The 11,683-nt window shown below is 44.2% G+C and overlaps 1 protein-coding gene across 2 annotated transcripts in view; it reads left to right on the top strand.

The window, feature by feature from the left end:
• The window catches only part of TBC1D9 (TBC1 domain family member 9), a 114,887-nt gene that overhangs the window by 90,059 nt on the left and 13,145 nt on the right, over nt 1–11,683 (top strand). Inside the window, exons 14-16 of one of the 2 annotated variants that reach the window (XM_029234735.1) lie at nt 7,304–7,402; nt 7,576–7,644; nt 11,407–11,647. In XM_029234735.1, coding sequence (XP_029090568.1) covers nt 7,304–7,402; nt 7,576–7,644; nt 11,407–11,647 — 409 coding nt within the window. Of the gene's footprint in view, nt 1–7,303; nt 7,404–7,575; nt 7,645–11,406; nt 11,648–11,683 lie in introns of those variants that run through there. The other variant, XR_003795511.1, reaches the window with a different exon arrangement.

Below are 11,683 nucleotides of genomic sequence, written 5' to 3'. Positions count from 1 at the left end.
AAAAAAAAAAAAAAAAAGACCTTTCAGTAAACACACGACCACCACAGTTTCTTCATGTTCAAGACCACTTGCCCAGGGCATCTGTGAAATGTGAAGCGGGGAAAGGAGGTGGCTGATAAAACACAAGGAGGAGTTTGTGCAGAAGGACAGACAGTTTTAAAAGTTCAGAATAAAGTGTCAGCTCCTTAAGGGTGATGAAAACAGCTCTCACTCAAGGAGAACCCACCTCGTGTGGGACAGGTGCTGGGTGCTTCACAGCCCCACCAGGTACATGTTAACACATTTTAAGGTGAAAATTTAACTTGAGAGAGGTAGAGCTAGTTTTCCCGAGGCACACAGTGAGGAAGTGGCAGAGTCAGGAGTCAAATAAGAGCTCCCCAGCATTAAAGCCAGAGCCAAGGGGGTTTGTCTGGATAGAATGGAGATGGGCTTGTAGATGTACATATGGACAGGCGGTCAATTGGTCCAGGAGAGGCTGGTTAGTGGAGAGTCTGAAAACCACCAACTGATTTGCAAGGCACCCAAGAGCCACTGGAAACTGAGGGGGGTTTTCTTCAAGTACATTATTTCTCAAGCTCCCTGTGCAATAAATTGGAGTGGGGAGAGCTGAAGGAATAGACTAGCAAGGGGGATGCTGCAGTTTGCCATAGTTACCTTATTGGACAATGGCTTTTCTAGCCCTTTCTGCTTGGCAAAGACCTCAAATGACATAGTCCCCCTGAGACACATAAATTTAGTTACACAATATGGGCCTGCTTTCTGACAGAGTTATGAAGGTGTCCCATGGGTATGAATATTGCGGTGAGTTGAGACTTCTTTAAGATCGGAGGGCCTTAGAGGGCAGCGCATTCAGCGAACATGGGGCTCCAACAAGCAAGGTCCTCACACTGACTTCATATCCTGGTCCCCTTCTGTCTTCTCCTTCCTCTTCCTCCTCCCAGCCATCTGTTCCCCCCACCCCACCCCAGCACACAAGGACACATGTACAGACAAGTGCCATCAGCACAGAAGGCAGGGCAGAGTCTGGGGGAATTGCTCCTTCAGCTGTATTGGAGAATCTCTCTGCCATCTTGGTCTCAGCCTCCTATAACTTTATGCTGTTTTCTGTAAATCCAAAGACCCACATTCCACCCGTTTCTCCATTCTGTCCCCTCAGTCTTCCAAGGCAGAGCCTCACTCTCTGCCTTGGGCATTTGGAGATTTTCTGATACAGAAAAAGACTCTCAAATGTGAGTTTCCTTTCATACCCATATTCATGAGATAGCTCAGTCCTCTGGCTAACAACAGTGAACCCCGTGCTATATACTGGGAAAATAAGGGCTCCACAAACCAAGACACATATTAAAGGCACCTTTGGCATAATTTCCGTGACCTAGTCTCATTTAAAAACAGAAATGAACCATAGAGTTTCGAAATTAGAAATGACACTTGCTTTTTGTTTCAATAAGTCTTGCTGTGATGGGCAGATTTGTTCAGGTCATTCCATGAACCTATGGCCTAAACTAAGATTTTTTTTTTTTTTAAGCTTCAGCATTTAAATATTTCTAAGTCCTCTTGAGGATTTAGAAAGGAGGAGCCTATTGCACTTGGTGGAACCCTTATGGTCTCTTTAAAATGTGTCTGTATCTGTCTTCCATCATCCCCGTCTTCCCAACAACGCAAGGGAAAGCTTTGGAGGATAAAGGAAATCACAGAGATGCTGCCCAGCATGGAGAGGAGAACTCTTGTCCCACCCAGGAATGATGCTGGGGGTGGGAGAGCCCACAGAACATAAACTGGGAAATTGGGATAGACTTGTCTCCACCTCATTCTTTTATCTGGCTTTTTCCTCGTCCTGAGTCTGTCGGGGGAGAAAGGGAACATTGCACGCAGGGCAGGTGAGATGGTACAAAATGAAGGGCTACAAACCTATCTGTTACTTGGTATCAGCAAGCAGGGGGACAAAGCAGCACAAAAAGGACGTACCGCCTGCTCTGAAAATGGTCTCTCAGCTCATAAAAACGTTAGGAATCAGATTGGAAAATGAGACACAGGCCACAGGAACATTCAGAGAAAAATGGAGCTGGAGAAGAGTTGGAAATGAGGATGGATAATTTTACTGTTTAAGGAAGGGGGGATTTTAGAAAATTAAAATAATCTTAGGCTCCCTCACTCCCATCACCAAATTCTATCTGTTAGAAAAAGTATTGTTAAATTAGTGAATTCATTCTTTTGCTAGAACTGAAATTCCTCCGGAATTTCCCTTGTTTTGGGTGATGGAAATGCAGCCTCCAGGATCTACTGAGCCAACGTTTGTTTGCCCTATTTTTAGCATTTCATTCTGTCAGAGCCCCTCCAAAAAGGTGGGTGGTGGAGAGGAGACCACGACCCACTCCTACTCATTACCCATTTTCCTTTAGAAATCCTCCGGAAATAACTAGGCTGGAACTTGGAGTTTAGGGTTTCCTTTCAGGTTGGGACCATTTGCTCCAGATGGAAGGGCCATTGTATGTATTCCATTGTGTCCTGTATTCTACTGTGGCCAGTGCCTGGTCCTGCCTAGCAAACTGCAGGGTCCATTTCTAGTCAAGGAACAGATGTTAATTAAATATAAAATATACCGGGCTCTTTGAAGGTCAGGCTTGGGGGGAAGTAACTCTTTCTTTAGCAATCTGTGAAGATCACCAAGCCAATGTTTACTATGAGTTGCTATTACCAGTACTTTATATTAATATATCCTTATCTCTAATGGCAATTCTACAAGGACAGTTTTGGGGTCTCATTTTACAGAGGAAGAAACTGGGAGTCCGAAGACTTGACTGAATTGCCCAGAGTCACACCGCTCACTAGTGAAGGAACAAGAATTTGAATCAAATTTTGTCTTGCTCCAAAATTTATGTTCTTTTCTACCCAGAGACAAGGAAAAACCTATTCGCCTCCAGAACAGTAGGTGGTGGAGTTATAAAGCCAATGACTGGGCCTCAAATTGCAGCGCAGCCCCTGTGGGATGCTGGGTAGCTTATAGAACCTCTCTGAACCTCGGTTTTCCCATCTGTTAAATGGAAGTAACAGTAGCAACTCATAAGGTTATTGTAAGGAGCCAATTACATGGCCTGTTAATGTCCCTGCCAGTTGTAGTGCAAGAAAATTTAGTTTCCTTCTGTCTCACAGCTAATGTTTTTTTGTTGATCAAAGGCATACTATAGCCTGGTTTGAAGTAAATCCAGTCTTCCATCTTCAGCATGCACTTTGCAGTGGATGCTTTCCACTCTTCTGTTAGGATCAAAAGAGTTACCTTTCCTGGGAGTTTAAATCCCATCCAAGGATTTAACCCAGAGTGAATTAAATATGGTATTTTTCATCACTAGTGGCAACTCCTACTAACAGCTTTTGAATTCTTGCTTCTAAGCGGCAGTAAATACTGTGTCTTTCTATATAACGGAGAGGATTCTGGTCTTTAGAAGATGCTTCTCTGGAGATGAGAAAATTCTTTCATAAACCTTGCATTTGTTAGGTGAAGACCCTCCCACCACATAAGTGATGAAAGTTCCACTGGCCAGGCTCCAGAATGTCAGTGTACGCTCTTGTCTTAATTATCGGAAAAGAATGCCTGAGTCAAAACTCAGTTCTCTTTCAAAACAGAGGGAAAGTATTGAATAGATAGAAATAGAAAGCACTAGAAAGGTGGGGGTTTTCGCTGTTAACCCCAATTTGGGGAAATTATAAATTATATAGTTCAGAGTCCACCATGTGGAATAACCTATAGAGAGATGCCGTTTCTGGGGTTGTCAGATAAGATACAGGACTGACATTGCCAGGGACGTACTTACAGTAAACAATTACTCTTGTTTATCTGAATCAACAATTTAACTGGGCATCCTGTATCTCCTGTATTTTATTTTCTGAATCTGGCAAACCAAGGCCTTTGTTGAGTACCAGCTGTGCTCTGTAGCAAGTCAGGGAGGTGACCCCTGGGGAGTCTCCCAGGGGTGGGGCTCTGAGTGCGAATCCTAGAATCAGACAGCCTGTATTCAAACTGGGCTTCACCACTACGGATCCGGGCACCTGGGCAAGTTAATGCCCAGGTAATGATTTTTGTTAAACTTCCATTCCCTCATCTCTGAAATGGAGATAAGAAGAGCACTTACTTCCTGGAATTACCCTGAGGATTCAGTGTGTCCGGCAAATCCGTGTTGAGCGCTTGCTGTGAATCAGCACCTGTCCTCCACTCGGGAGGACACAGTCTCTGCCCTCACAGTAAGGGGTGAGAGGGAGGCCATGGTGAACTCAAGTAAGAAAGAACACAGCCAGGTAAAAAAGGTGGGGATGTGCTGTTTCTCTGAGGTTTGTGTGTCTGGTGAAGGGACATTTAGCAGAGACACAAATGACATGGGGGAGCCATGTGACACAGCACAGCGCATTGTGTCTGAGAGAAGCAATTTCCAGGCAGAGGAGGGGCCGGTGTAGAAGCCCCCGCTGGCGATGGAGCCACCATGACGTGCTTGAGGAGCAGCAAGGTGACTGAGGGGGTGAGAAAAGGGTGGTGGCAGGTGATCAGCGAAGTAGCTGGGGGAGGGAGGGAGAGGGTGTAGGGCTTGGAGGCCTTGGTAAGACTTGGAATTTGACCCCGAGTGAGCTGTGAAACCGCTGGAGTTGTGAGCAAAGGAGTAGTATCATGTCTCAGGATTTAGAAGGACCACTCTTGCTTCTAGGGGAAAAATAAAGCAGGGCAGTGCCTCAAAGATCAGTTTAGAGGCTATTGTAAGACAGTAGTGGCTTAGATCAAGGTGGTAACAGTAAAGGTGGTGAACAGTGACTGGGAATCTCTAGGGAGTAGGTGTGTAGGGGTCTGAAGACTGAGCCCTGGGGTTCCCCAGGGTTTCGAGATGGAGAGGATGCGCAAAGGAGACAGAAAAGGAGTAGCCAGTGAGGCATAAAAAGAACCAGGAGAAAGGGATTAAATGATGGAGAAATGTCTATTTAGGTCTTCCGCCCATTTTTTGATTGGGTTGTTTGTATTTTTTAACATTGAGCTGCATGAGCTGTTTGTATATTTTGGAGATTAATCCTTTGTTAGTTGCTCCATTTGCAAATATTTTCTCCCATTCTGAGGATTGTCTTGTTTATGGTTTCCTTTGCTGTGCAAAAGCTTTTAAGTTCAATTAGGTCCCATTTGCTTATTTTTGTTTTTATTTTCATTACTCTAGGTGGTGGGTCAAAAAAGATCTTGCTGTGATTTATGCCAAAGAGTGTTTTTCCTATGTTTTTCTCTGAGGGTTTTATAGTGTCTGGCCTTACATTTAGGTCTTTAATCCATGTTTGGTATTAGGGAGTGTTCTAATTTCATTCTTTTACATGTAGCTGTCCAGTTTTCCCAGCACCACTTATTGAAGAGACTGTCTTTTCTCCATTGTATACTCTTGTTTCCTTTGTCATAGATTAGGTGACCATAGGTGTGTGGGTTTATCTCTGGGCTTTCTGTCCTGTTCCATTGATCTGTATGTCTGTTTTTGTGCCGGTACCATACTGTCTTGATTACTGTAGCTTTGTAGTATAGCAACCTACAGATTCAATGCAATCCCTATCAAATTACCAATGGCATTTTTCACAGAATTAGGACAAAACATGTTACAATTTGTATGGAAATACAAAAGACCCCAAATAGCCAAAACAATCTTGAGAAAGAAAAACAGAGCTGGAGGAATCAGGCCCCCTGACTTCAGAGATTTGTCTTTTTTCATTTGGCATAATTTCTTTGAGGTTCATCCAAATTATTGTCTACGTCAGTAGTTGTTTTCCTTTTTTTCATTTCTGTGTAGTATTCCACGGTATGGGACGTACAAAGGCACTCTTTAAACCTTCTGTTTAACATACCCATGTGACCATTTGCCAGATCAATGCCACACCCCAAAAGCACTCTTTGTGTCCCCTTCCTGTCACTATCCATCTAACCAAGGTTAATAATTCTCCTGACTTTTAGCACCATAGATTTTGTTTTTGAACTTCACATAAATGGAATTATACAGAATGTGCTCTTTTGGTTCTGGTTTATTTTGCTCAGCATTATGATTGTGAGATTTGTCCAAATTGTTCCTTTGCATTGCTGCATTGTCACCCATGGTGTGATAATACCACAATGCTACTGTTAATGAGCATTTGAGTGGTTCTTGCTTTTGGCTAATAGTGGCACTATGAATATTCTACTCTATGTCCTTTGTTAAAAATATACACACCTTTCTTTTGGGTATATACTTAGGGAGGAATTTCTGGGTCATAGGTATGTACCTGTTCAGATTTAGTAGATGCTGCCAGATAGATTTCCAAAATGGTTGTACCAGTTGATACTCTGAGCAACAGCATGTGAGAGTTTTGGTTGCACCGTGCACTTGCCAACACTTCATATTGTCTGTCAGCTTTTCCTTTTTCCTTTAAATGTCTTTAACCATTGCAGCATTGCTTCTATGAGTTAAGCTTCATGCTTTATGCAGAATTTCTTTGTTTTTCTTTTGCACCACTAAGAGAGATAAAACCTTATATATTCTTTCTATGCCTTCAGATTGGAAGACTTGTTTTGCTTTTGAAATTTAGTTCAACAAACATTCAGGCAATGCTAGGCAGCTTGAGTTTAAAAAGGTTGCTAGGGGCTTCCCTGGTGGCGCAGTGGTTGAGAGTCTGCCTGCCGATGCAGGGGACGCGGGATTGTGCCCTGGTCCAGGAGGACCCACGTGCCGCGGAGCGGCTGGGCCTGTGAGCCATGGCTGCTGGGCCTGCACGTCTGGAGCCTGTGCTCCGCAGCGGGAGAGGCCACAACAGTGAGAGGCCCGCGTACCGGAGGAAAAAAAAAGGTTGCTAACCCTCAGTGTCTGCCAATGAGAGACAAATGCTATTGAGCTAGAGATCAGGACAGGAAGCCTCACTCCAACATTTCCTACAACCTCCCAGTTTAATAGTTAGCCTTATATACTTCCTTTCTTCCTGCCAAGAAAGTTCTTCCTTTAAAGCATTATTTCATCCACAAAGGGCCCTGATAGCCTTATTTAACCCTCTCCTTCCCCCATGAACTGTTGATTTGAGGAAGACTCGTGTGGCTTTGAAATTTGGTTCAACTGTTAAGAAGCATGAGAATTTTTTGTTATTTATTTATGGTTGTTTAATGGCCTCAAAATAAACAAAGGCCATATAGTAAATAAAGGTATAGTCTAGGAGGCCTGTCATTTGGCAGGAAATTGCCCACTGGTATCAGGATTTATCTCCATCAGTCCTGCAGACATGATATCGAGTGCTTTAGCAGATTTCTCGAAATACCAATGTTGTTTTTTTCCAGAAATTTGGAACTATCCGGGCGGATTTGATTGAACAGATGAGATTCAAACAGAGACTGAAGGTGATTCAGACACTGGAGGATACTACAAAACGGAACGTGGTGAGGCTTTTGAGAAATGGCATGTGACCTTCTTTCTGCATCCTTCCGTACACTCCTACCAACTCAAATTCCTGCTTGACAGACTGAAGATGATTTAAAACAAGAAAATCAGGAAGTTTGCCATTATGACATTTTTGAGTTCGTGAAATTCATTGTGTTTATTCTTCTTATAGGTACGAACCATTGTGACAGAAACTTCCTTTACCATTGATGAGCTAGAAGAACTTTATGCTCTTTTCAAAGTGAGTTTCAAAGAAAATTCATGTACGTTCAGGGGGAAAAGGAGTTCACTTTAATAATTCAGTTAGTTCTAGATTTTTCTCTTAAATTATGAAGGGATAGCATGAGTGTCAACATGCATAAATAGGAAGATAGAGCTGAGAGTGTAAAAATAGAGTACTTAATATGAAAAATAAAGATATAACTCATTTAAATTGATGTTTTAGCTTTCTTCCACTCCATATAATATTTTAGCTGTTTCCTTGGTCTTAAGAAAATAGGGCGTTACTTTATAATTCTCACTGGAACGATGGCAATCAAGTTTAAATTCTTCCTGAGACTCCTGTAAATTGCAGTTTCCTATATTAATCTATATTAAAGCACCCTTAAAAAGAGATATGTAGCTAGAATAAGAATAAAGCTGCTCAAATGTCTAAGGAAAAGCTTAGTTGTTAAATTTCTGCAATTTTCCTTTCTGAGTCAGCCCATACCAATCTTGATCCTCAATAAGAAAAATATTATGTCAGTAAATAAAGCAGTATAGAATGGTTTTTCTTCCAGAAAAATACTTCTTTCATAACTGTCATTACCAACATTGTAAAAATGAAGCAATTGCCAAGAAAAAGTTTTAAAAGATGCCTTTTATGTGGGTACCGATTTTATCACAGTCTTTAATTGGCTAGCTTCTTGTGTACAGAGGCTTTTACTCCTAGAACTAAGGAAGACGGTTGAGGACTGCAAAGATATTATAGGAACAAACATAAAGGGACAAACATAAAGATCTGAGTTGGACACTAATAGATCTTAGGATCAGACAAAGTGAGAGCTGGGAATATTTTTGCAAATGTTCCCGCTTGCCTGTTAGCTACTGGAGGCACCACCGTTCTATTTCCTTTTGTCTCACTGGTGCCTAGTTTAGTGTCTCTCCCTACTAGGTGTTCCAAACATGTGTGTTGAATACATAGGTGAATTAGTGATCAGTTTTCCATCTAGTATGATCTCTGTGTGCTTCTGGGGCCGGCAGAGAGAGGTTGATGGCTTTGTGCAGCCCAGCAGCATGACCAACAGAGTGGACAACTGTGTTCCCACCAGGCTGTGTTCAGCACTTGACGGCGAAGTGTCTAGCCTGTGCCATCTCATTCGTGTTTTATTCAGACACGTAAAGCGCGGTAGCTAATTGCTCCGGGTACGTTGGTTTTCCGTAAGGAGGGAGTCCCTCTTCGTTTCGTTAAGCAAAACTACAGTGATCCAACTTGGATCAAAACAAGAAGATACAATGATCCAGTTGAGATCAGATTTTCAAAGGATACTGAGGACTGGAAGAAATCTGCTTCACAGGGTGGTAGGACCCGGTAGGACCAGGATTTGGGGTAACTAAACGGAAGCGGGAGTAGCAGCTGGAGGCGGCAAGATCATGCATAGATAATGGGAAGCGCTATAACATTAGAAAGAGGAGGTTGACTCTGGGGCACACCGGGAAAAGGAAGACCAGGGCTGGTTGTGCAGAAGTCCAAGATCCGGAGATCACTGAAGATACAGAGACAGGGGTGCCCTTGTCTTCTTACCCGGGCACCCCTGCACTCTCTGGTCTATGCACCTCCAGGTACCAGGTGTGACATTTATACACCGAGGATATTGCCTGAAGAAAGCTTTCTTTACACTCCAGAACCCTGCCCTAAGGGTGTGTTGACAAACACGAGTTCCCCAAGTCTGCTGAGCGCCCCAAGAGAGAACCCGAGACCCTTGGCTGGTGTCAGGGATGGGAAGGACTCTCGGGTACTTTGGAACCCAAGACAAAGACTTAAGTTACCGACTCTTTCTTGAGTCTTTTGAAGACTTTCATTGGCTTTAATTCATCTGAACGAACGTTTATTGAGGCATTACTGTGTCAGACACGCTGCCAGACTCTTAGTCCTTTAAAAAGCCAATTTCTGGGGGTTTTCCTTCGGATACAAAGGAAAGAGACATTTGTCTCCCACGGAGCATTCTGCCTTGGGCTTTGGGCTAAAACTTGGTAGGAAAAAGGTGAAAGGCTGCCACCCTGAGGCAGATTTGATGGAAAAATGTGGTTCAGGGCCCCTATGCCTTAGTTTCTCTTGAACTCTTTCTAAATTAGTCCTTTTTCAATCTCGGGTCCCTAGTGCCCAAATGATGGAGTAGGGGGGGCTCATCAAAGAAGAGGGTCATGGTCTGCATGGCTTGTTTCCTGAAGGTTGTGAGCACGGTGAAAGTGTCTGCACCACATTCAGGCCTGGTTCCAGAGGAACGTGAGCGCTTTAGTTAGGAGGAAGTGCTTTGGGTAACCTTCATCCACTGACGAAGCTCCGGTAAAGAGGACCCTTCCTGGGGATGTATCACCAACACCGTCCCACCCAGAGGGCTGCTGGGCATCACTTCAGAGCACAGCTCACCCGTGCAGTCCCTCGGACCCTCCTCTCCGTGACGTCACCACCATCACCACTCCTCCCAAGCCCCGCCCCCATCTCCACCCACAGCGCCAGTGCAGCCCGAAGCCTGGTGGTCTGGTGGACCTGACACACTTCCTTTATTCTCCCGAGGCTGACCTGCAGAAACCTCTCCTTCCTTCTCTCTTGCCTACTCTCACTCCGCTCTTTTGGGGGTTATTAGCTACAATTCCCAGCAAACAGTGAGGACAAAGACATTGGTCCTCTTCGCTCCGTTCTAAGTGAGAACAACACTCACTACTGACTCTCCCTTCTCAGAACCCCTAGGCAGGGGGAGGGGGAGATCTGTTTCGTAAGTGCCTTTTGCTATTGCAATATTTATACATGCTTATAATGAAATAGTACAACAGAGAATAAAGTAAAAAATAAAGTCTCCCTCTGCATGCCCCTCCCATCTCCCCAGGCTACCATTCAGTGCTAACTGTAAATGTCTACATACAGGAGAGCTGGGGTGTTCCGTACTGGCCTTTCTATTAGATGTTTTTCCTTTGCGGTCTTCCTAGAATGGGCGTATATTTCTACCAGAATCAATATGACCTCATGAATAAAGAGGCAGCCTTCTTTCCAAGGACAGAAACAAGAAGCCTTTTGCTGGATCTCTGTTCTCCTCACCCTAGTTGTTCCTGCTCATAAGTTCCCTGGAGCTATTTTCAGATGCGTGAAACAGGAGGACCGCACACTTGTAGCCTGACTACTGGATGACTAGGATGATATTAATGGGATTTTGGTGACCAGGAAGCAGGGGGTTGACAGGACACTAAACTAGGAGTTTGGAGACCCAAAATCGCATATGATGATTCTGCTTTGACTAACTGGTTAGATGACCCCGTGGAAGCTACTTACCCTCTGGGCTGTAGCATCCTCACTGAGGACACAAGGTGACCAGATTGCCTGAATTACAGATCCTTTTTTCAGGTTAACATTCTATGTATTTCTTTTAAATTAAAAAAAAAAAGTTTGTTTTTATGGGAGTTACTTCTTAAAATGCTTTTGAGTGTGGGGATGGGCAGGTGGAGAAGAAAATGGGGAGAGGGAGGGTTTTCTTTCTTTTTTCACCTACGCCAGTAATTGAACCGGGTTTTTCATGCCAGGTGTAAACGCAGAGGTGGTTGCCGTGGAGTTTGGGGGGAGCGGGGTCAAGTGGAGATATATGTAGAAGAGAAGCCGAGGGGCCCTGCGACCAGACCACTGCCCCCCCCCCCACCCCAGGAGATGCACACGGGTGACCTAAAGCCTTTTTCCAAATTTGAGGGAGGGCCTTTCTTCTTGGTATTTGCTGTGAGATGCAGTCCCCAGTAGTCCTGTTCTTTGATTTTTCAGGCGGAACACCTAACCAGCTGCTACTGGGGTGGGAGCAGCAATGCCCTGGACCGGCACGACCCCAGCCTGCCCTATCTCGAGCAGTACCGCATCGACTTTGAGCTGTTCAAGGGCATGTTTGCTCTGCTCTTTCCCTGGGCCTGTGGAGCTCACTCTGACGTGCTTGCCTCGCGCTTATTCCAGCTATTAGATGAAAATGGAGATTCTCTGATCAACTTCCGAGAGTTTGTCTCTGGACTGAGTAAGGCTGTGATGTTATTGCGTGAGTTGGGGCAGG

The sequence above is a fragment of the Monodon monoceros genome, unplaced genomic scaffold, assembly GCF_005190385.1.
Source record: "Monodon monoceros isolate NGI ecotype Baffin Bay Population unplaced genomic scaffold, NGI_Narwhal_1 Super_Scaffold_20, whole genome shotgun sequence".
Taxonomy (NCBI): domain Eukaryota; kingdom Metazoa; phylum Chordata; class Mammalia; order Artiodactyla; family Monodontidae; genus Monodon; species Monodon monoceros.
Note: the sequence above shows the minus strand (reverse complement) of the source record. Positions and strands in the feature narration are given on the sequence as shown.